The sequence below is a fragment of the Bison bison genome, unplaced genomic scaffold, assembly GCF_000754665.1.
Source record: "Bison bison bison isolate TAMUID 2011002044 unplaced genomic scaffold, Bison_UMD1.0 scf7180017864334, whole genome shotgun sequence".
Lineage (NCBI taxonomy): Eukaryota > Metazoa > Chordata > Mammalia > Artiodactyla > Bovidae > Bison > Bison bison.
The window spans coordinates 902,539-925,216 of NW_011494906.1; the positions used below are offsets into that span (position 1 = coordinate 902,539).

The 22,678-nt window shown below is 48.9% G+C and overlaps 4 protein-coding genes across 14 annotated transcripts in view; 3 read left to right on the top strand and 1 right to left on the bottom strand.

The window, feature by feature from the left end:
• BSCL2 (Berardinelli-Seip congenital lipodystrophy 2 (seipin)) overlaps nucleotides 1-8,983 on the top strand; it is a 13,229-nt gene extending 4,246 nt beyond the window's left edge. For 6 of the 9 annotated variants that reach the window (XM_010853997.1, XM_010853999.1, XM_010853998.1 and 3 more), the window contains 10 exons: nucleotides 530-846; nucleotides 2,082-2,163; nucleotides 5,515-5,658; nucleotides 6,313-6,447; nucleotides 6,636-6,733; nucleotides 7,305-7,446; nucleotides 7,588-7,654; nucleotides 7,827-7,916; nucleotides 8,014-8,094; nucleotides 8,221-8,983. In XM_010853997.1, the coding sequence (XP_010852299.1) occupies nucleotides 530-846; nucleotides 2,082-2,163; nucleotides 5,515-5,658; nucleotides 6,313-6,447; nucleotides 6,636-6,733; nucleotides 7,305-7,446; nucleotides 7,588-7,654; nucleotides 7,827-7,916; nucleotides 8,014-8,094; nucleotides 8,221-8,363 (1,299 nt within the window). In that variant the 3' untranslated portion in view covers nucleotides 8,364-8,983. Of the gene's footprint in view, nucleotides 1-53; nucleotides 232-529; nucleotides 847-2,081; nucleotides 2,164-5,514; nucleotides 5,659-6,312; nucleotides 6,448-6,635; nucleotides 6,734-7,304; nucleotides 7,447-7,587; nucleotides 7,655-7,826; nucleotides 7,917-8,013; nucleotides 8,095-8,220 lie in introns of those variants that run through there. The other 3 variants (XM_010854004.1, XM_010854002.1, XM_010854000.1) reach the window with 3 other exon arrangements.
• On the top strand, nucleotides 8,478-11,129 carry LRRN4CL (LRRN4 C-terminal like). 2 transcript variants are annotated; one of them, XM_010853994.1, is made up of 2 exons: nucleotides 8,478-9,258; nucleotides 9,784-11,129. In XM_010853994.1, the coding sequence occupies exon 2, from the start codon at nucleotides 9,789-9,791 to the stop codon at nucleotides 10,485-10,487; it is 699 nt and encodes a 232-aa protein (XP_010852296.1). In that variant the 5' UTR covers nucleotides 8,478-9,258; nucleotides 9,784-9,788; the 3' UTR covers nucleotides 10,488-11,129. The 2 variants fall into 2 exon arrangements, with proteins under 2 accessions (XP_010852296.1, XP_010852295.1); XM_010853993.1 differs by lacking the exon at nucleotides 8,478-9,258 and adding an exon at nucleotides 9,265-9,641.
• Nucleotides 11,130-17,801: 6,672 nt separating this feature from the next.
• On the top strand, nucleotides 17,802-20,459 carry UBXN1 (UBX domain protein 1). Of its 2 annotated transcripts, none has more exons than XM_010854007.1 (10): nucleotides 17,802-17,886; nucleotides 17,994-18,081; nucleotides 18,220-18,273; nucleotides 18,360-18,466; nucleotides 18,553-18,622; nucleotides 18,860-19,051; nucleotides 19,147-19,198; nucleotides 19,315-19,431; nucleotides 19,965-20,157; nucleotides 20,322-20,459. In XM_010854007.1, the coding sequence occupies exons 2-10, from the start codon at nucleotides 18,023-18,025 to the stop codon at nucleotides 20,369-20,371; spliced, it is 894 nt and encodes a 297-aa protein (XP_010852309.1). In that variant the 5' UTR covers nucleotides 17,802-17,886; nucleotides 17,994-18,022; the 3' UTR covers nucleotides 20,372-20,459. The 2 variants fall into 2 exon arrangements, with proteins under 2 accessions (XP_010852309.1, XP_010852310.1); XM_010854008.1 differs by having other exon boundaries at nucleotides 17,805-17,886; nucleotides 18,360-18,454.
• A 1,577-nt stretch (nucleotides 20,460-22,036) lies between these two features.
• The window catches only part of LOC104998686 (UPF0723 protein C11orf83 homolog), a 1,392-nt gene continuing 750 nt past the window's right edge, over nucleotides 22,037-22,678 (bottom strand). Inside the window, exon 2 of the mRNA XM_010854009.1 lies at nucleotides 22,037-22,678. This exon is cut by the window's right edge and continues 6 nt beyond it. Coding sequence (XP_010852311.1) covers nucleotides 22,529-22,678 — 150 coding nt within the window. The 3' untranslated portion in view covers nucleotides 22,037-22,528.

The window sequence follows — 22,678 nt, forward strand, 5'->3', positions numbered from 1 at the left end:
AGCGGCCGTTGGCCGCAGGACACCCTGCCTGGCGCGGTCTTGTCTGGGAGCGAGCGCAGCTCCAGGAGGAGAGAAGCAACTTGGGAAGCAATAGTGGCTGCGGTGACGTTGCTGGCTTTGAGTCCAGCTGTGCGACCTTAGGCAGGTCGCGAACTCTCCGTGCAGCCACCTCGCAGTGTGGAATCGTGTGCATAAGTCCGCCTTAGAAGAATTTTAAGGCGTTCATCCTCTGTATGTAATATGTTTCTATGAATGACCATCAAAGTGGCCTGTCCTAGAATCAGGTGACCCGAGGATGGGTTCAGCTGAGGAACTCTAGCACAGGGGGGTGGTGAGAAAGCTCGGTGGAGGAAGGGAAGGGATAATTGGCTGAGAAACACAATCAGTTGGAGAAAAGCCATATAAAACAAAGGCTTTGCTATGTCTTGCTGTCTCTGGTTCCTCAAAGCCTTTCTGGTCAGTGTGTCCTTTTTGTCTTCACCTCCCGCGTGAAACGAGCCATTCTTTCCCCTTCTCGGTCTTTTTCCAGGAACCACCAGCTGCTTCGTCCCATGGCCAGGAGTGGCGTCCAGGTGGCAAAGCACCTAGGAACCCAAAGCCTGAACCCGGGGCCAGACCCCCTGCACTCCCCGTCATGGTCAATGACCCACCAGTACCTGCCTTACTGTGGGCCCAGGAGATGGGCCACGTCATGGCAGGCCGTGCCCGCAAGCTGCTACTGCAGTTTGGAGTGTTCTTCTGTACCATCCTCCTCCTGCTCTGGGTGTCTGTCTTCCTCTATGGCTCCTTCTACTATTCCTATATGCCGACAGTCAGCCACCTCAGCCCCGTGCATTTCCACTACAGGTGAGAAGGGTCTTCTATCAAAGTAGAGGAATCCTGTGAGAGAATTGCTGCGAGCACCGTTGGCACTTGTTGAGGACAACCCTCTTACTTACAGACGAGGACACTTGAGCCTAGTGCACTTGTATTGATTTATAGCCCAAGGTTGGGGCAGGTCTGGGCTGGTAGGGCTCTAGGGTCCTAGTCCTGTCTCTGGTTAACTGAAATCTGGTTTAAAAAAAACAAAAAAAGCCCTCTCCTAGACTGTCACTATGAGGGTCAGTTCAATTTAGGCTGGATCAGACCTCTCTCAGGGCTACTGTAGACTTTTGAGCTAACCCAACCTCTCAAGTCATCTCAGAACTAATCTGGCCTTCAGTAAAGAAGATATGAGGAAAGCGGTATTTGCCTTTCACATTACTTCTTCCCACTCCTATTTGTCTGCTGCAACAGAGCTTATGAAAACAACAAGGTGTCTGGGTTCATAAACTCCGAGAGTCCTACTTGTCTGAGTCCTCAGTTCCTTCCCATTTTACAGATCCTGCCAAATTTTCTCCCCTTCTTTTAAAAATGACTACAGGACCAATCAAGAGTTGCTATTAACAATGGTCCAAAGTTGTTGTTTTTTTTTCTTTCCATGTCCTGAATCCCTGGTCATGAGCCATAATTTCTAAGGCACAGCTGCTTAAATTTTTAGGAGGCATGGATCTTATGAAAGCTATGGCCCTTCCTGTCATAAGAACCTACTTACTGATACATGCCCATGTGCAATTTTGCCTACAATTGGAAGGGTTTGTGAGTAAAGGGTTCAAGAGTAAAGATCATCTGTGGGTCCCTTTGGAGGAATTTTCTTGAACTAGGGCCCAGATCAGAACTCTGGAATCAGAATCTAGAGAGGTGGTACCCAGGAATCTGTTTTATTTTTTTAGGAATCTGCATTTTTATCAGCTTCCCAAGTAAGTCTTTAGAAACACTTAAGTCTGAAACTATTCAACTAAGTGTCCATAGGTTCCCATTTAAGAATGTCTACCTTAATGAGAAGAAATAAACACAAGTAGCAAGAAGAGAATTTAAAAGACTCATTCTAGTGTCTTGAATCTCCTGGCTGCACTTCTTCTCCGTCTCTCTGTAACAGAGAAGGATGCCTGTTCTGGAAGAAAGGATGGGGGACGGGAAAGGGAGTCCCAAGGGCCCAGGAGCTGTGTGGATAAGTAAGACAGACTATAACTTAGCAGAATATCATCCTCATTCTCATTTAGGACGGACTGCGAATCCTCCACCTCCTTACTCTGCTCCTTCCCTGTTGCCAATGTCACACTGGCTAAGGGTGGACGTGATCGGGTGAGTATGGGAGCTGAACAGAGGTTTCATTAGTGCTTTGATGACTTGAAACAAGAACACTTGGGAAAGACCTAGGTACCAGGGACTGAGTAAGAGAGACTGAAAGGAAAGCTTTCAAGGAAAGGGAGGTTAAAGAAAAACTGAAGTCCAAATGAATTGAATGGGTTATTCTTTCCTCCTTAAATTGTTTCAGCCAGGACATATCTACTAGATAAGGGGTGTTTTAGATCTAAATGAACTTAAAGAAACCAGCTATCTCACTGAACTAGGATAGAATCCACCCAAGAGTTTTGAAAGTATGTTATTAATTATGACACAACTGAGAGATATACGTAACCTTCCATTACAAAGGGTACTGTGCCAGAGGACTGGCCAAATGCCAGTATATCTTTAATAAACCTGAAAGCCCTGAGAAATGCAAAGTGGGAATGCATCCTTTATTAGGCAAGTTGGTGGAAGCTCTGCAAAAGGGTAGGATCCCAGAACACTTCAGAAGGACTTTGGAGGATCAACAGTGTTTCTGGTCACCAGAGGATTTTGACTTGTCAGCAGCATAATGAGAAATTATCAATGGGCAGACTAAAAGTTTAAAAATCATTTGAAAATGATTTTTGAAAAATTGTACTCAGGAGGATACTGACCTGAAGATAGAAAATATGGAGGATAGAATAAATGGTCATTCTGAAGGGAGGAATGTAAGCTATAGAGTTTTGGACCCCTTGGGGTTGACAATGCAAATAACCCGGAAGACTGTGTATCTTGTGATATCTTCCAGTGGACCACCAGAGTACCACTATCCAGAAAACTTACCAGGTGGGATGAGTGGATCCCAAATGGGGATTTCAAAGTGGTGAAGTGGAGAATTTCCTGGCAGTCCAGTGGTTAGGACTCCGCACTTTCACTGCCGAGGGTCCTGGTTCAATTCTGGTTCAGGAACTAAGATCCTGCAAGTTGCACAGCATGGTCAAAAAAGAAAGTAGTGGCGTGGAGTGTTGGGCCTTGTGAGACAGAGGATTATCTGTTTAGTTCTGCTACTCAGGAAAGTAATGTGGAGAGTACTATAGAATATTCTGTGAAAACATTGGTTCAATCTGTTTTTGTGGCTCAATAAAGTAATAAATGGAATATATTGAGAGGGGAGTAGAAACAAGGCCACCGTACATCTACACCTGGGATGGTGCATGCTGTTATGTGGCTTCCTGTTGTAGATCATAATGGTTGGTGACCCAGGGAGCCTAAAACCATCGGGTACCAGGCTGCTGGATGAGGAAGGAATGGAAGGATGAAGGGTGAGGCCCAAGTTCCCCAATAAGTAAAGCAGGTTGATCATTTCATTGATTTCTGGTGAACATTTTTGAATGAGTGAGTGAAATAATGGGTCTATTTTGTGGGTAACAGCTTGTTTAGAAGTAGATTTTGTCCTGCTTCAAAGAGCTGACAGGATTGACGGAAATCTCTACATTGCATTAAGTAGCAAAGATGCAGTTCCTGCATTTCAGAAGAATTTGTGAAGAATTAGGTCTTCTGGAGACTGTGGTGATGGTGAGGCTCAAAGTGGGAATGGAGGAGAGTTTTCTGTCAGGCAGACAAATGTGAGTAAAAGCAGAAGTCCTTCACAAGATTCTGGTATTAGCGATTTTTGGATACCCTTGGAGGAGATGACATAATTACTGGCTTAAAAAGAAAAAAAAAAATATATATATATATATCAATTCAGTTCAGTCGCTCAGTCATGTCCAACTCTGCAACCCCATGGACTGCTGCATGCCAGGCCTCCCTGTCCATCACCAACTCCTGGAGTTTACTCAGACTCATGTCCATTGATTTGGTGATGCCAACTCTAAATAAATACATAAAAATCTTTATTGCTATATAATTTGAGTAGTATACAAGTCACCCATTCAAAATGTACAGTTCAGTCATTTTTAATATATTCAGAGCTGAGCAACCATCACCATAATCAATTTGAGGACATTTTCATCACCCCAGAAAAAAAACTCATACCCACTACCTGGCAGTCACTCCCCATGTCCTTCCTGCTCACCCAGAGAACTACCTGTTTCAATGTTTCAAAGAATTTAGTGAAGCAACCAGCTTAGATTCACCTGACCTCTACATGGGGATAGGACTCTCATGGGATCCATTTTTTTCAAGACAATTCAGACTGAAGGGACTTCCCTGGTGGTTTAGGGGTTAAGACTCTGCACTTCCAATGCAAGGGGTGCAGGTTCAATCCCTGGTCAGGGAACTAAGATCCCATATGCTTCACAGTGTGGTCAAAGAAACGAACAACAAAAAGCTAAAAAATAATTCAGACTGAAAATAAGAATGTATATAAAGAAAGATTTTGATCAGTGGATTTTCACCTGTTACTCTAGGGATAAAATGCTCAAAGTACCTTCATAGCAATAAGTCTAGATGTTTCACTATTAAGGTTGTGTGCATTTGTGCTAAGTTACTTCAGTCTTGTCCAACCCTGTGGAACCCTGTAGACTGTAGCCCACCAGGTTTCTCTGTCCTTGGGATTCTTCAGGCACAAATACTGGAGTGGGTTGCCATGCCCTTCTCCAGGGGATCTTCCCAACCCAGGGATCGAACCTCGGTTGGCAGATTCTTTACCATCTGATCCATCAGGGAAGCCCTCACTATTAGGCTTAGGATACTCTTTTTAAAAAAAAATTTTTTTTCTTTTAATCCATTCCCTCTTTGGTTAAAACCAAAAGCTTTACCATCACCCCTGGAATCCTTGTGGATCACCCTGAGGGGGTCATGCACAGGATAAGCATAGTCGAATATAGGGTTAGAGGAGTATAGGAATGGTCAGGAATAACTAGGGTATGTTTGGTGGCCAGTCTTTAATCTTTTGAGGTTAATACCAGTGAAGATGCCTTCCCACTCTGTCTCAGGGTTCTACCAACAGGACCAAGGTAAGGGACCCAGAAGGACAGAGTTACTGTGGGAGAGCTGGCTAGGGAAATGGTGAGTGCTTCTGGCACTCTGCTAATTAGTAATGTAAGTGAAGGCAGGCTGGGCCCGAGGGGATGGCCTCATGGGGACAAAGAGGCCTGAGTCACAGATGGCCCAGTTAGCAACATGACGGTTCATTTTTGGAAAAGAAATGTGACACAACTTTTCTCGAACAGAGTGATTCAGGAGTGTAGATACTGAGGACCTCAGAAGTGGGAGGGATCCAGCTACCAGAAGGGGGCAGCAGGTTCTTGGGAAGAGGGAGATTTGAGAGGCCTGTTTTGATAGCGGAGGGAATCGTATTTGGAAGGGTAGCTGGGAGGTGGGACAGGGACAGTGCAATTAAAAAATTTTTTTGAAAGAGATGCCGTCCACCTTGGGCAGGTACTGATGTATGGACAGCCGTACCGCGTTACCTTAGAACTTGAGCTGCCAGAGTCTCCTGTGAATCAAGATTTGGGCATGTTCTTGGTCACCATCTCATGCTACACCAGAGGCGGCCGAATCATCTCCACCTCTTCACGCTCCGTGAGTGTCAGTGGCCTGTCCAGGAGGTTGTGGAGAATAACAGATGTCCGAGTATCTGGGTGGGGCTTCAGGAGAAAACATTCTGAGGTCTGAGATACAGACACACCATACATAGCAAGAGGTGTCAGTTTACCAGATAAGCACCTCCTCCTGCCGCCAGACATCCGATGAGCACATCCATCTTTGAGTGGAGCCGCCCTGAAAACGGGCTTTTTTGGAGCCAGACAGACCAGACTCCGTTCTTAATTGTCAACAGAACCGTCTCGTGAAGCAAATTCCTGAATGTCCACGTGGGAGAAGAAAGCCTCAGATGGTACACTGGCACGTGTACTGGTTCCAGTGTACCAGAATAGATGGTACACTGGTCTAGGTTATAGAACCATTCTGGGGAAAGGTAGATGACAGATGGTGTGGGGCTTCACCTGGGAGGCTTTCTTAGAAGAGGAGACTTTGTTGTATTGGAATAGAGACATGGTTGGGAAGGGCAGGGCAGGGATGCCTTCAAACTTTTGCAATGAGGGGGTCAAGACTTGGGGCGTGGTCGGAAGTGAAAGGGACTAGGGGACCTCAGGAAGAAGCCGCCTTCATACCCTGCTCAGGGGTGGTTTTGAGGGTGAGCGCCCGTCCCCAGCCTCTCTTCCCTGGCCCTGTCAGGTGATGCTACATTACCGCTCAAGCCTGCTCCAGATGCTCGACACGCTGGTCTTCTCGAGCCTCCTGCTGTTTGGCTTTGCGGAGCAGAAGCAGCTCTTGGAGGTGGAGCTATACCCAGAATACAGAGAGAACTCGGTAAGGAGAGGAGAGGAGGAGGACAGGAGACAGCCCTCCCCACAAGCCCAGGATTTTACCTGAGGAGCTTCCGGGCTTGGGCAGGAGGGACCACGGTGGAGGCTGGAAGCAGGCCTCAGACTGGGCTGGTACGAGTGACAGCAGGGTCCTGGCCTGATGTGCCGCCGCCACCGCCCCCCTGCCCGCAGTACGTGCCGACCACCGGAGCCATTATCGAGATCCACAGCAAGCGCATCCAGATGTACGGAGCCTACCTCCGCATCCACGCCCACTTCACTGGGCTCAGGTGAGGCAGTGCCCACGTGGGCTGGGCAGCTCTCCTGGGGTTGTCCTTAAGAGGGTCCTAAGCAGAGGTGACGGATTTTACCTGGGCTACAGGTTCTCAGCCCTGGCTGCACATCACATATCAGGAGCCTGGGGAACTTTTAGAAAAATACCGATGCCTGGGCCCCACCCTCAAGACTAGGATTTGTTACGGTCATATTTGGCTGCCAGACTTTTTTTTAGCATTTATTTATTTGGCTGTGGCAGCTTTCAGTTGCAGCTTGTGGGATCTTGTTCCCTGACCAGGGATCGAACCCAGGCCCCCTGCTTTGGGAGTGGAGTATTAGCCATTGGACCTTAGATAGGGAAGTCCCCAGCCATCAGACTTTCTGAAAGCACCCCAGGGGGAGATCATGTGCAGTCAGAGTGGAGAAATGTTCTCTTGAACCACTGGCTCAGTGGGTGGGAGGCAGAGGGTGGAGACCAGCTCTTGCCAAGCTCTGGTGAATTGCCCTAGAAATTACTTCTGGGAAATGAGAAGGCTGGCACTCCCTGGTAGCTGCTACTTCCCTCCTGCCTACTCCCTGCCTCAGGTACCTGCTGTACAACTTCCCGATGACCTGCGCCTTCGTTGGTGTTGCCAGCAACTTCACCTTCCTCAGCGTCATTGTGCTCTTCAGCTACATGCAGTGGGTGTGGGGGGGCATCTGGCCCCGACAGCGCCTCTCTTTGCAGGTCTCAAAGGACCCCTTCCTCTCCCCTTCATGGTTCTTCTTTGGGGAGTGGGCCGGGGCGTGTTGGGCGCTGGGGTGGAAGGGCCCAATCACTCTGGTGAGGGAAGGCAGTCCTTGCTGCTCAGGAGTTTCCCCTCCACAGGTAAACATCCGAAACCGAAAACGTTCCCGCAAGGACATCCAGCGAAAGATCTCTGCCCATCAGCCAGGTAGAGGTGATAGCTGGGGGCTGGGTGAGGGGGGGCTCCTGTGCCATCCAGAATGAGGCTTTAGGTGCTCACCTACTAAGCTAAAGGTCAAGAGAAAGGTGGATTGGGGTGAAGTTGGCACTGCCATCCAGGCACAGCCACCCTAGTCCTGCCCTGTCCTCTACCCACTTTGGAGGCACAGGGCCCCAAGGCCAGGAGGAGTCCCCCCAGCTGTCACCTGTTACAGAGGACGGTGAGAGCCATGCGGATCCCTCTGGGACAGGTACAGTGCAGCTGCCCGACCCCCTTCCTGACTCCTCCTCAGTCCTCCCCTTCAGCCTCTTCCAGACTAACCTCTGCCTTCCCCCCTGGGGCTGCAGAAGGCCAGCTGTCCGAGGAGGAGAAAACAGATCAACAGCCCCTGAGTGGCGAGGAGGAGCTGGAGCCCGAGGCCAGTGATGGTGAGGGACCCTGTGCGGCAGGACCCCAGGGGGCATGTGGGCAGGGCGGAGGCTACCTTGGGCGGGGCAGGGACCCCTGGTCTGGAATTTCCCCTTTAGAATTTGGTTTTCTCTCCCCTGGCCCAGGTTCAGGCTCCTGGGAAGATGCAGCTCTGCTGACGGAGGCCAACCTGGCTGCCTCTGGCTCTGCCCCTGCCCCAGAGACCGTGGGCAGCTCGGAGCCCTCTGCGGGCTCTGTCCGACAGCGCCCCATCTGCTCCAGCTCCTGAAGCGAGTAGGGCCGAGTCCCCACATTCTGGCCCTTTCCCACCTGCTCCCTTTCTCTCTCTGGGGCTCCCCCAATAATAAACTATTTTCGTGCCAGCTGCTTCCCTGACTCTGAAGTGGATTCAGGGTCATTTAAAAACCTGGTATTCCCTAGGCATTCCCCGCCCGGACTGGAGGAAGTTTTCTTGTCAGGGGCCACAGATGCAGAAGACCTCCAGGCCCTGGACTATTTTAGGCACAGCTGTTTTCATTCATCAGCCTGGAAGTCCAGGGAGTGAAAACCTGCCCACTCGGTCCTCTCCCTCTGGGGAGGGGGATAGCATAGGGTGGGGCTGCAAAGCTGGGATACATCATTCTGGCCTCCGCACCCCTCCCTTTCTCAATCCGTGGGGAGGCAGAAGACAGGAAATGACTGCCATGGATGTGGTATGATTTTTTTACTGAAACAGCATTTTGTGGCCCAGGCCTCATGCTGTCCATAGCTGTTTTCCTTTCTGATACCAGCCAGGTGGCCCCGTCCCTTTCGCTCCTCTCCTCACCCCTTCACATGACTTCAGCCTTTGGATTCTCAGCCCCTGGCTGCTTTCCACATTCCACTGCTCTTTCAGAACCCAGGCATCCCGACCTCCAGCTGAAACCGCTGCATGTGGCTCCCCCACCCTTGGCCCCGTGACTCAGGCCTTCTGAAGGGACCAGCCCTCTTCTTGGCACTCACCAGGGAGGGGAGCAGGGGAAGGGGGGCCAGGTGGTGACATCACAGTCAAGGGGTATAAAAGCTTTGGGCCAAAACAGAATTGAAATTGAAGACACTGACAGAACGTGACCGCACAGCCTGTGTTCCGGGGGACCTCTTAGGAGCCCCAGCCTGCTACTCGCCGCATCAAGGCCTACCTGCTGGTAAGGGGGTGCCTGTGAGATAGAAGTGTGGAGGGCAGGGAAGGACCAGGCCTTCGACAGGTGGGGAGGGAGGGCTCCAGGGCCTCTGTGTTTCTCTCTTCTCCGTTCTAACTTCCGTCTCCTTTCTGGCTTTGTGCATGTGTCGCTGACTAGCTGGTTGCTCTGGGTGGCAGCTGGTAACCATTCCACCTTCCTTACCCAGGCGGTGTAAATCATTTCCTCCTCTTCTCCTCCCCAGCTCCCCCCAGCACTGTTTATTCATTAACTATTTCCAGCGCTTCACATGTTGCTGATCGCACCTCTCTCTGTTGGCTCAGACCACATTTCATTCTTTTCCCCAAAACCAAGCACATAAGCTGTTCAGAAGCTGGACGGACACATGGGTGGGTCGGGGTCGTTCCCACCTCTTGCTTGTTCTCCCGGTTCCCTGTCCTGTTTCCCTTTGCTTACAGGTTTTGTTGAGGGACGGGGGGCCTGCAGGGTCTGGGGGCTGAAGAGCCTTTATCCTTTCACCTTCCCTTCCAGATTCCATGCCGCACTCTCCCTGCCTTCTGTGGCTCCTTGCTGTCACCTCCCTGGTTCCCGGAACGCAGCCCTTGGTGGCCGGAGACTTGGAAGGAGACGAGCTAGATGAGACACCGTTACCCGCCGTCCCCTGTGACTACGACCACTGCCGCCACCTGCAGGTGCCCTGCCAGGAGCTGCAGAGAGCCGGCCCGGCAGCCTGCCTGTGCCCCGGCCTCTCCAGCGCCCTGCAGCCGCCGCACCCGCCACGCCTGGGGGAGGTGCGCGTGGAGGCCGATATGGGCCGCGCCGAGGTGCACTGGTGTGCCCCCTCCTCCCCGGTCAACCAGTACTGGCTGGTGCTTTGGGAAGGCGGCGGGGGTCCGCAGAAGGGGCCCAGCTTCAACTCGACGGTCCGCCGAGCGGAGCTGAAGGGCCTGAACCCTGGGGGCGCATACGTCGTCTGCGTGGTGGCCGCCAACGACGCGGGAGAGAGCCGCGCTCCCGGGCCCGGGGCGGAGGGCCTCGACAGCGTCGATGGCCCCAACTTAGGGCCCTGCGGCCGGCTGACCGTGCCGCCGCGGCCTCTCACTCTGCTGCACGCGGCCATGGGCGTGGGCTCGGCGCTGGCCCTGCTCAGCTGCTCCGCCCTGGTCTGGCACTTCTGCCTACGCCAGCGCTGGGGCTGCCCCCGCCGAGGCCGCCCCAGCCACGCAGGGCTTTGAGGCTGCCCGGGCTTCCCCAGGGGGAGACGACAGCCCACGAAGGCCAGACTGAGGCTGGCACAGAAGGCCGGGCACTGGGCCCTTGCTGAGTGGGTTCATGCCCCAAACTTTCCACTCTGCTCCGAAGCTGAGGTTTAGAAGGAGTAGAGAAAGCTGACAAGATCTTTTTTTAGTGGACCAGATAGTAATTTAGGCTTTGTGGTTCCAGGGGATAAAATCACAGATATTGTGTGGGTACTTACATAACCATGTAACAATTTAAAAATGGTTCTTAGCTCGTGGGCCTCACAAATCAATCTACAACCAGGTTCCACGTGTGGGCCCTGTCACTGTGGTGGCTTCCCATGGGGTTTTGAGAATCAGCTGCTGTGGGAATGGGAGTCTGGGGCTAGAGACCACACCTCACCTGCTGCCTTTTGCTTAGATAGTAAGGATGCACACTGAGTTACAATCTGCTGTGTCTTAAGTCGGGTAGAACTAAGTGACTGACATGGGGTGGAGAAGAGGGTTGTCCAAGTGGCTGTCTGGGACAAGCTTGCTTATAAAAATATATTAATAACAAAGGATTTTCCCTCCCCCCATTTGTGTTTACTGTGTATTATCTGTGTTTGTTGTATAACATTAAAGGAAATGTAAAAGGAAGACCTTTTCATGTGTCATGATCCTTTTTGTTTAAACTTTTTATTTTAGAGTATAGCTACAGCCCATGGGGTCGCAAAGAGTCAGACCCGACTGAGTGACTGCACTTTCAAAACATAGCTATCATGATCTTTTTCAATTCCCTGTCCTTGGGACTTAGCTGGCAGCACAGTGGATAAGAATCCACCTGCCATGCAGGGGACATGGGTTCGATCCCTGGTAAGATCCCACATCCTCCAGAGCACCACAACTAGAGAGTAGCCCACCCCACCACACGCTGAAACCAGAGAAGCCTGCGAGGAGCAGCAAGGACCCACAGCAGTCAGTAATAAGTACATACATTTTAAAAAAAATTTTTTTAGAAACCCAGGCCCATTCACTGGGAAGGCAGAATCTTAGCCATGGGACCACCAGGGAAGTCCCTTGAGTTTATTTTTAAATTAGCTGGATGTAGAAAAGTCTAGGTTGCTACAGAGTTTATTCCTCACTTTTACTGCTCTTAAATCTTTAAAAAATTATAACATATTTCAAGCAAAACTTGATAAAAGGAGAGTTCTCCTCAAGAGGTAATTACCTGCAGCAGAGCAAATCTTTCCCTAAGCAATGGAAATACATTCTTGATTTCATTCAATATATTATAGACAATGTGCCATTGGTAAATCACAGCCTTCTTGGTTATGTGAATGGCCTAACTTTCCATTGGATGATGCTCCTTAACTGACACTTCCCATGGCTCCTTGTTAGAACATTTGTCTTCAGTGTTTGCTATGGACATCCTTGTTTGTTGGCATATCCTCACATGATTAGGTATTTCCACAGGGTACTTACCCAGAAGTAAGTGAGAGAGGTAGTACTATACAATTTAGTCATTCTTCTCTTTTTTTGTTGTTTAGTCACTATGTCGTGTCCAACTCTTTATGACCCCATGGACTGCAGCACACCAGGCTTCTCAGTCCTTCGCTATCTTTTAGAGTTTGCTCAAACTCATGTCCATTGTGTTGATGCCATGCAACCATCTCATCTTCGGTTGCCCCCTTTTTCTGCCCTCAATCTTTCCCAGCATCAGGGTCTTTTCCAATGAGTAGGCTCTTCGCATCAGGTGGCCAAACTATTGGAACTTCAGCTTCAGCATCACTCCTTCCAATGAATATTCAGGGTTGATTTCCTTTAGGATTGACTGGTTTGATCTCCTTGCAGTCCAAGGGACTCTAAAGAATCTTCAGCACCACAGTTCGAAAGGGTCAATTCTTCGGAGCTCAGCCTTCTTTATTGTCCAACTCTCGCATTCATACATGACTACTAGAAAAATCGTAGCTTTGACTATACGGACCTTTGTCAGCAAAGTCTCTCCTTTTTAATACACTCGCTATCTAGGTTTGTCATCACTTTCCTTCCAAGGAGCGAGCACGTTTTAATTTCATGGCTGCAGTCACTGTCTGCTGTGATTTTTGGAGCCTAAGAAAATAAAATGTCACTGTTTCCACTTTTTCCCCATGTATTTGCCATGAAGTGATGGGACTGAATGCCATGATCTTAGTTTTTTGAATGTTGAGTTTTAAGCCAGGTTTCTCACTCTCCTCTTTCACTCTGATCAAGAGGCTCTTTGGTTCCTCTTCACTTTCTGCCATTAGAGTGGTATCATATGCATATCTGAGGTTGTTGATATTTGTCCCAGAAATCTTGATTCCAGCTTGGCATTTTGCATGACGTACTCTGCGCCAGGGTTCCCTGGTGGCTTGATGGTAAAGAATCCGCCTTGAATGCAGGACACCTGGGTTCAGTCCCTGGGTTGGGAAGATCCCCTGGAGGAGGGCATCACAGCAACCCACTCCGGTATTCTTGTTTGAAGAATCCCCAAGGACAGAGGAGCCTGGCGGGCTACAGTCCATGGGATCGCAGTCAGACACAACCGAGTGACTAAGCATGGCACAGTACTCTACATATGTTAAATAAGCAGGGTAACAGTACACAGCCTTGACAAACTCCTTTTCCAATTTTGAACCAATCTGTTCTTCCATGTCCAATTCTAACTGTTACTTCTTGACAACAGTTTGTCTGGTATTCCCATCTCTTGAAGAATTTTCCAGTTTGTTGTGATCCACACAGTCAAAGGATTTAGTGTAGTCAACGATTCGGAAGTTGATGTTTTTCTGGAATTCTCCTGATTTCTCTATGATCCAACAGATGTTGGCAGTTTGATCACTGGTTCCTCTGCCTTTTCTAAATTCAACTTGCACATCTGGAAGTTCTCAGTTCACCTGCTGAAGCCTCACTTGTAGAATCAGCATTATCTTGCTAGCATGTGAAATGAGCACAATTGTACAATAGTTTTAACATTCTTTGGCATTGCCTTTCTTTGGGATTGGATGAAAACTGATCTTTTCCAGTCCTGTGGCCACTTCTGAGTTTCCCAAATTTGTTAACATATTGAGTGCAGCACTTTAACAGCATCATCTTTTAGGATTTTAACTCAGCTGGAATTCTGTCACCTTCACTAGCTTTGTTCATAGTAATCTTCCTAAGGCCCGCTGGACTTCACACTCTAGGATGTTTGGATCTAGGTGAGTGACCACTCCATCATGTTTATCTGGGTCATTCAGACCTTTTTTGTATAGTTCTTCTGTGTATTCTTGCATACATTCTTAATCTCTTCTGCCTCTGTTAAGTCCTTACCATTTCTGTCCTTTATTTTGCCCATCCTTGCATGAAATGTTGCCTTGGTATCTCCAATTTTCTTGAAGAGATTTATAATCTTTCCCATTCTATTGTTTTCCTCTATTACTTTGCACTGTTCACATAAGAAAGCTTTCTTATCTCCTCTCACTATTCTCTGGAACTCTGCATTCAGATGGATATATCTTCCCTTTTCTCCTCTGCCTTTCACTTGTCTTATTTTCTCAGGTATTTGTAAGGCCTCCTCAGACAACCATTTTGCTTTTCGCATTTCTTTTTCTTGGGGATGGTCTTCATCACTGCCTTCTGTACAATGTCCATAGTTCTTCAGGCACTCTGTCTACCATATCTAATCCCTTGAATCTATTTGTCACCTCCATTGTATCATAGGAGATTTGACTTAAGTCATACCTGAATGGTCTAGTGGTTTTCCCTACTTCCTTCAATTTAAACCCGAATTTTGCAATAAGGAGCTCATGATCTGAGCCAGGGTCAGCTCCCAGTCTTATTTTTGCTGACTGTATAGAGCTGCACTATCTTCAACTGTAAAGAATATAATCAGTCTGATTTCAGTCTGACATCTGGTGATGATTCTGTGTAAAGTTGTCTCTTGTGTTGTTGGAAGAGGGTGTTTGCTATGACCAGTGTGTTCTTTTGACAAAACTCTGTTAGCTTTTGCCCTGCTTCATTTTGTACTCCAAGACCAAACTTGCCTGTTACTCCAGGTATCTCTCTCTTTTTAAAAAAACAAAAAACACTTACTTATTTTATTTGGCTGTGCTGGGTCTTAGTTGTAGCATATGGGATCTAGTTCCCTGACCAGGGATCAAACCTGGGCCCCTTGCATCGAATGCATGGAGTCCCAGCCCCTGGACCACGAGGGAAGTGCCTCCAAATATCTCTTGACTTCTTACTTTTGCATTCCAATAACCTATGATGAAAAGGATATGGGAATGACAAACCACTCCAATATTCTTTCCTCGAGAACCCCAGGAACACTATGAAAAGACAAAAAGATATGACACTGGAAGATGAGCCCCCCAGGTTGGTAGGTGTCCAATATGCTACTGGAGAAGAGGGGAGAAATAGCTCCAGAAAGAGAGTTGAGCAAAAGCAGAAACAACGCTCAGATGTGGATGTGTCTGGTCATGAAAGTAAAGTCCAATGCAGTAGAGAACAATATTGCACAGGAACCTGGAATGTTAGGTCCATGAATCAAGGTACATTGGACATGGTCAAGTAGGTGATGCCAAGAGTGAACATCAACATTTTAGGAATCAGTGAACTAACATAGACGGAAATGAGCGGATATAATTCAGATGACCATTAGATGTACTACTGTGGCCAAGGATCCTTTAGAAGAAATGGAATAGCCCTCACAGTCAACAAAAGAATCTGAAATGCAGTACTGGGTGCAATCTCAAAAATGACAGAATGATCTCAGTTTGTTTCCAAGGCAAACCATTCAACATCACAGTAATCCAAATCTATGCCCTAACCACTAATGCCGAAGAAACTGAAATTGAATGGTTCTGTGAAGAGCTACCGGAGAAGGCAAAGGCACCCCACTCCAGTACTCTTGCCTGGAAAATCCCATGGGTGGAGGAGCCTGGTGGGCTGCAGTCCATGGGGTCGTGAAGAGTCCGATATGACTGAGCGACTTCACTTTCACTTTTCACTTTCATGAATTGGTGAAGGAAATGGCAACCCACTCCAGTGTTCCTGCCTGGAGAATCCCAGGGACGGGGAGCCTGGTGGGCTGCCATCTATGGGGTCGCACAGAGTCGGACACGACTGAAGTGACTTAGCAGCAGCAGCAGCAGCATGAAGACCTACAAGACCTTCTAGAACTAACATCAAAAAAAGATATCCTTAAAAAAAAAAAAAAAGATATCCTTTTTAAAAAAAAATATTATTTTTTTTAGGGGGCCATGTTCTGCAGTATGTGGCATTTTAGTTCCTGACCACGGATCGCACCCATGCCCCCTGCATTGGGAGCACAGAGTCTTAACCATTGGACCACCAGGAAATCCCTAGTCATTTTTCTCTTATTGGAACTCTAGAATAAATTTAGAATATATTTGCTATCTAGAATATACTCACCACATTGCCACAAATTCTTTATGTACATTTGATTCCTGTATTTCCTCAGCATTTCAGTTCAGTTCAGTTCATTTCAGTCGCTCAGTCATGTCCGACTTTTTGCAACCCCATGGACTGCAGCACGCCAGGCTTCCCTGTCCATCACTAACTCCTGGAGCTGACTCAAACTCATGTCCATCAAGTCAGTGATGCCATCCAACCATCTCATCCTCTGTCATCCCCTTCTCCTCCTGCTTTCAATCTTTCCTAGCATCAGGGTCTTTTGCAACAAGTCATATACAAATAATGAGGGTCTACTCCCTCATTTTTTTCATAGTTTTTCTTACCTACTATCTTATTATTAAAGACTCACTTTAGAGACTTCCCTAGTAGTCCAGGGATTAAGATCCTACACTTACACCACAGGGAGCACAGGTTCGATCCCTGGTCAGGGAACTAAGATCCCACATGCCACATGCCTCGTGCAGCAGAGCCAAACATACAAAAACAAAAAACCATGAAGACATGCTTTACATACAGTCTCACTTAATTCCTATCACAATCATTCCAAGAGATGGTGTCACTTTTTCACAAATGAGAAGCAAGCTTGAGGTTCTAAACACTTTGAAGCTACAAGTCAGGATTTCAGCCCAAATTGCATCAAAAGCTGATGCTCTTGACTCCACTACAGAGAGACAGCACAGCTTAGCTGTTTGATAGCGCACACTGCATGGGTTTGAATCCTAGCTCTCCTACTTTGTCAGCTCTGTCACCTTTGGTAAATTAGCTCACCTTTCTGTGTTTGTTTCCCGTGACTACTAATAGTATCTACTCATTAGAATTATTGGGATGATTAAATATTAATTAACCATATAAAATTCTCTATGCATCTATTATCAATATTAATAACTTTAAAATATTAGTCTGCCTCTAATAAACATTTAAAAATAAGTTTTAGGGACTTCCTTGGTGGTCCAGTGGTTAAGGCTCTGTGCTTTCACTTCAGGGGCCACAGGTTAGCTCCCTGGTGGGGAACTGAGATCTCACAACCTGTATGGCTTGGTCGAATAAACAAATAAGGAAAATAAAAGTGAGTTTTAACTTAGGCGACCTAACAGCCTAGGTAGCAGTGGAAAGCTAAGTAAACAACAAGACTACACAGCAGGGGGACAAATGCTAATAGAGAAAATAGTGGTGCTGGGAGATAGAGATGTGGTGGTCAAAGCACGCTTTCTTTAGAAAGCAAACCGCAGGAGCTTCTATCGTGGTTCAGTAGTTAAGCTGAGGCACTTTCATCACAGGAATGCAAATTTGATCTCTGGTCCGGGAATTAAAATCCCACAAGCCATGCTGCCCAAAGAAAGAAAGGGTCTGTTTTGCAATCTGCACAAGTTACCCTCAAGCAGTGAAAGATGAACTCCGTGCTAACTACCTTTACCCGGTGCAGCTTGCCAGACACCTAAGGTTGGTGCTATTGTTATCCTCACTTTATAGATGGAGAATTAACAAGAGACGGCAGGAGGAAGCCATTTAGGTGACTGAGGTATCATGGAGAAGTCTTAACCGAGGAGGTGATGACAAGATCTGTTATTACGTTTTGCAAAGATCCCTTGTGGCAGTCGAGCGGAGGATGGCTCAATTCTCCGGAGAGGATGAATAGGTCAAAGGGTGCATACATTTCTAAGGCTCCTGATAAACACTGCTTGCGGTGTGCTTAGGGGCCATCTGGGGAGCTGTCTTCATTCGCCCATGGGTTTCAGGACAGCATCGTTCTTTTTCTCTAGCACCAACGGGCGCCCGTACTTGGGCAGGGGACTGTTGGCTGCCTCCTAGAATGCGACTCCCAGGCACCGCCCATTCGCGTTCTCTCAGCAGCGCCAGGCCGGCGTTTCTGGCACTCGGCGGCACCCGTCCACGCCCGCCCCCACGTGACCCAAACAGATTCGGGCACTTCCGTCTCGCCTAGGCTTTCTTCTCGTAGGTGTCCGCGGCTGGTCCGCAGCCGGTGAGTGAGCAAGCACCCGGCTGGAGCGGTCGCGGGCAAGGTTGGGCGCTGGTGGGAGGCGCCTCGCGCTGACTCCCTTCGCCGTCTTCGCTCCCCTCTTTCCCCAGGTCCCCGCGGAAGCGGCGGTGGCGGCGTCATGGCGGAGCTGACGGCTCTGGAGAGTCTCATCGAGATGGGCTTCCCCAAGGGACGCGCGTAAGGGAGCCCCCTAACCCAGGGCCGCGGGGTCGCGCACCTGCCCAGGCCTTTACCCCAGTGTGGCCTCAGGCTCTACGCCCCAGCCTGATCGTCGCCATGGCTCGTGGGCGCTATTCACGGTGTTTCTGCCCTCAGGGAGAAGGCTCTGGCCCTCACAGGGAACCAGGGCATCGAGGCTGCGATGGACTGGTGAGCGCTCAGACCGGTGGCAGGGGACGGGGAACTGCTGGGAGGGCAGCCTGAACGTTAATCTCCCTCCTGACTTTCCCTGCCAGGTTGGTGGAGCACGAAGACGACCCCGATGTGGATGAGCCATTAGCCACCCCCCTTGGACATGTCCTGGGACGGGAACCCACCCCCTCGGAGCAAGGTGGCCCCAAAGGTCCTGACTGAGGAAAACAGTGTGATTATTCAGGAGGGCCCGAGGAGGAGGATGAAAGGGTAATAATACTGATTGATTGTTTGTAGGACCTGGGTCTGCAGTGGGAGAAGGCAAACCTGTTTTGACTGAAGAGGAAAGACAGGAACAGACGAAGAGGTAGGAAGAACAGGCTCATGTTTCTGAGAGTCACTTTCCACCTCTCCCCACTACACAAATCTGGTCAAAGAACTCTCACTTCCCACGTTGTTTTTTCTTGGCCCTTTCCTTCTTTGTTTTTTTTTGTATCTGTTTTGGGACTGTGTTTCTGGGTTTTGTTTTCTGAGTCCCTTGTTATAAACTCACTTTCGCAATTTATATACATGTCTCTTGAATGGTTTCCTTTCTGCAACATAGGATGTTGGAGCTGGTGGCCCAAAAGCAGCGGGAGCGTGAAGAAAGAGAGGAGCGGGAGGCATTGGAACGGGAACGGCAGCGCAGGAGACAAGGGCAGGAGTTGACAGCTGCCCGACAGAGGCTACAGGAAGATGAGATGCGCCGGGCTGCTGAAGAGCGGAGGAGGGAAAAGGCTGAAGAGTTAGAAGCCAGGTCTGGATTCTGGGAGTGTTGGGCTAAGACATGGCAAAGGAATCAAGATTTGCTTTGTCAATGTCTGACCTTCTTGTGTCCTGTCTGCATTCCAGACAAAGAGTCCGAGAAAAGATCGAAAGGGACAAAGCAGAGAGAGCCAAGAAGGTAGGTAATTGGGTGGAAATCCAGGATAGTTTAGTGGAGGGGCCAGTAAATCCCCTTTTCTAGCTTCAGAGGGCGAGGATTGGCTTAGTGCCTGATTATTGAACTTTGTCTTCTAGTATGGTGGTAACGTGGGTTCTCAGCCATCCCCACCAGCAACAGAGCCAGGCCCTGTTCCCTCCTCTCCCAGCCGGGAGCCTCCCACAAAGCGGGAGTATGACCAGTGTCGCATACAGGTACTGATTCGGATTCCAGTCTTGCTCCTGGGACCCTTTGTTGGCTTACAGGGCACCCAACCGAGCCCAGCCCAGAGCTTTTTTCAGTTACTTTTCCTTTGCCAAACCTCTCCCTTCTTTGTAAATGACTTTTGAAATCCTACCTCCTCTGCTCTGAGGGAAGATATCAAATTTCACTTGTCCCAGTCTTATTTAAACCCATACTTCTCTCTTATTCAGCAGTTGCCTTTTTACTCGTTCATAGTGTTTTCATTTAGATTATGCAGCTGTTTGCATGATGTGTGATATCTATCCAGATGTTTTATATAATTTTGCATTATGTTTTCGTTAAATTGTGAGGGAGCCAGGGGTCTCTTTGTTCATTGCTGAGTAAAGCGCATTCTAAGTGGTTGTTCATTAGGTGCTTTCAATAGTAATTATCCTGGTCCAGTCCCTCTAAGTGGAAGGAGAAGCCAACTTTGCTCCTTTTTCTTACTTGCGCACCTCACTCAGTTACGATATTCACAATACTGTATCTCTCTCTTGCCCTTTAGGTCCGGCTGCCAGATGGGACCTCACTGACCCAGACATTCCGGGCACGGGAACAGCTGGCAGCTGTGAGGCTATACGTGGAGCTCCACCGTGGGGAGGAGCTAGGCGGGGCCCAGGACCCTGTGCAGTTGCTCAGTGGCTTCCCCCGGCGGGCCTTCTCAGAGGCTGACATGGAGCGGCCTCTGCAGGAGCTGGGTATGACACGTGGGATCTGAAACCAGGACTTGGGGGATAGCGGATGCTTGAGGAGAAGGGATGCAAAGAAGGGACTTTGTATAGAGATGGTGTGAGGGCAGAATGGGGGGCAGTGGGGGGAAGCAGATATCTTTGGGTTCAAATCTGTTTTCTTCCATCTTCAGGACTTGTGCCTTCTGCTGTCCTCATTGTGGCCAAGAAATGTCCCGGCTAAGAGGCCTTTATCCCACCATCCCTCTTTGACCTCTCTTCATCTTTGATAAAGCACTGACATTGCCTTCTTAATAAATAGACTCTCCTGAGTTCTGTATGTGCCTGACTCCTTCCTGAATGGCTGGGAGAGACAAGGAAGGCTTTCAGAATAGACACTATGCTTTATGTTAAATTTCCAAGGGAGACTTGTTTCTAATCTCCACATCTGATTAGTTGTCTAGGAGGTTAAAGTGGGGTGGCCCCAGCAAAAAAGTGGGGATAGCATTTTTTGCTCTATGAGTAAGACAGTACCTAAGCTTGAAATCTTTACTAGCTATGTGCCTTGACTTCTTAAGTCTAGTTTCTTCTTTAGTAAAACCTGGATAATAGTACCTGTTATTTGGGGTTGTGGGGGTTACGTAATGCTTTAGCACAGTGCATGATACCTAACGAGTCCCCAGTTACTAGCTACTAAAAGAGTAGTTTTTAAAATGTGGCCATTCACAAAAAGTATTGAGTGCTTAATATGTACTGTGTATTAACTGAGATATGAAAGCACTATTATCTAGCAGTGGGTACAATTATTCCATTTTAGAGACCAGACGTGAAAGCACATGACTTGTTCAAACTGACACAGGTAGCAAGTAGTAGAACCTGAACACACTCCTGGGGAGCTTGACTTTCAGGCTCAGGCTCTGAACTGCCAATGCCAAGCTCCTGCATTCTAGCCCCTCTTGCTGTTGCTGCTCACCTCATCTCCATGCTCCCTCAAGCAGCTGCCTCCTTCCTCTCATACCCTGGCTAGGAAAGAGGCCACAACTAAATTTAAAAGATCACACATGACAAATGTGTTTATGACCTCACAATCTAGAAGCACAAAACTGCACCACTGCTCGTACATGGGAACAGACCTCAGTGTTACCAAGCTTTATGCTTTATGTAGTGTTCCAGCTTTAATGAAAACAGCCTCCCCTGCGCCCCCACTGTTGCAATAGTTTGGAACCACAGGTCGGAAAAATAAAAAGGAGAGTGAACTTATTGACTTAGCTGTGGGGCTGCTACCCCACTGACAGCTTTACCTCATCCCATCAGTGGCATCTCCAATAGATTCTATGACCACATTCAGACTGAAAACCACTGCAATGAACGCCTTATGGGAGGAAAGCCCCAGTGCATTTAGTGAGAGGCTGTCCTGTGCCTGGCACTTACATTCCTAAGTTCACCTTCTGACCACAACTCTCAAGATAATTGTCACCTTTATGATCAGGACTTCCCAAGTGGCCCTAGGGGTAAAAAACACCCCCACCCCCACCCCCATCCGCGCCAATGCAGGAGATGTAAGAGACGCTGGTTCGGTTCCTGGGTGGGGAGGATCCCCCAGAGAAGGAAACGGCAACTCACTCCAGTATTCTTGTCTGGAGAACCCTGTGGACAGCTGGCGGGCTACAGTCCATAGGGTCGCAGAGTCGGACAGGACTTAAGTGACTTAGCACACACGGAACAGGAGGACCGAGGCTCAGAGAGGTTCTGTAACATACAGGAGTTGAAACAAGATCTGTCTCAAAGTACACTCCGTTTTACTAGTACCACAGTGGCCTCCAAAACTTAAGGCCACAGAAGGCATCACGGCATATGTTAATTGCTAGAAGCCCCTCTTCAACCTCATTCGAAAGACAGGAAACCAAAGTGTCCTCTATGGGTGTTTATTGCACAAGAGTTTCCAGGCTACTTATAATTTCAAGAACATCATTTGGTTATCCACTCACACAAACCACAGATCTGACTTGTGTTTTGAAAATGTCGTCGCTCTGCCTATTGGGCTTCAGCCTCACATAGGGCGGGCGTGGCAGCCGGCAGCCGCACTCCAGCCAGGCCGCAGCACCTACCCGCAGAACACTTGGCTTTTATGGGCGTCCAACCGCAGGGCTCACTCTCTGGATGGAGGAACATGATTTATTGGTTCCTTCAGTTAGCCACAGCCCGCGATGTGGACGTTAAAACGTAGTCCTTGCAAGCTGTGGAAGAGAGCGCGCTCACCCGGCGGCAGCTCCCGAAGTCGCGGAGATGCCTGCGCTTGGCATCCGGGTCTGGACTCCCCGCCGGCCCACGGAGGAGTCAGGGCGGCTTGGGCGCCTGCGCTGCAGCATAAGTCCCGGCGCCCAGGGGAGCAGGTTCTGTCTCAGGCTGACCTCCCGCCGCCGCCGCCGCCACTCATCCAGTTCTTTCTCCAGGCGACGTTCTCTTGCGTGGCCGCTGCTTCCTGCAGAGTGGCCAGCAGCAACTCTTTGGTCCTGGCCGCCTCGTCCCTGCGCTGCGGGTACTGCTCCGG

Coding starts and splice junctions, on each gene's coding strand:
- UBXN1 (XM_010854007.1), top strand. CDS start 18,023: ATGGCGGAGCTGACGGCTCTGGAGAGTCTCATCGAGATGGGCTTCCCC. Junction 18,082..18,219: donor GGCTTCCCCAAGGGACGCGC/GTAAGGGAGCCC, acceptor TTCTGCCCTCAG/GGAGAAGGCTCTGGCCCTCA. Junction 18,623..18,859: donor AGACAGGAACAGACGAAGAG/GTAGGAAGAACA, acceptor TCTGCAACATAG/GATGTTGGAGCTGGTGGCCC.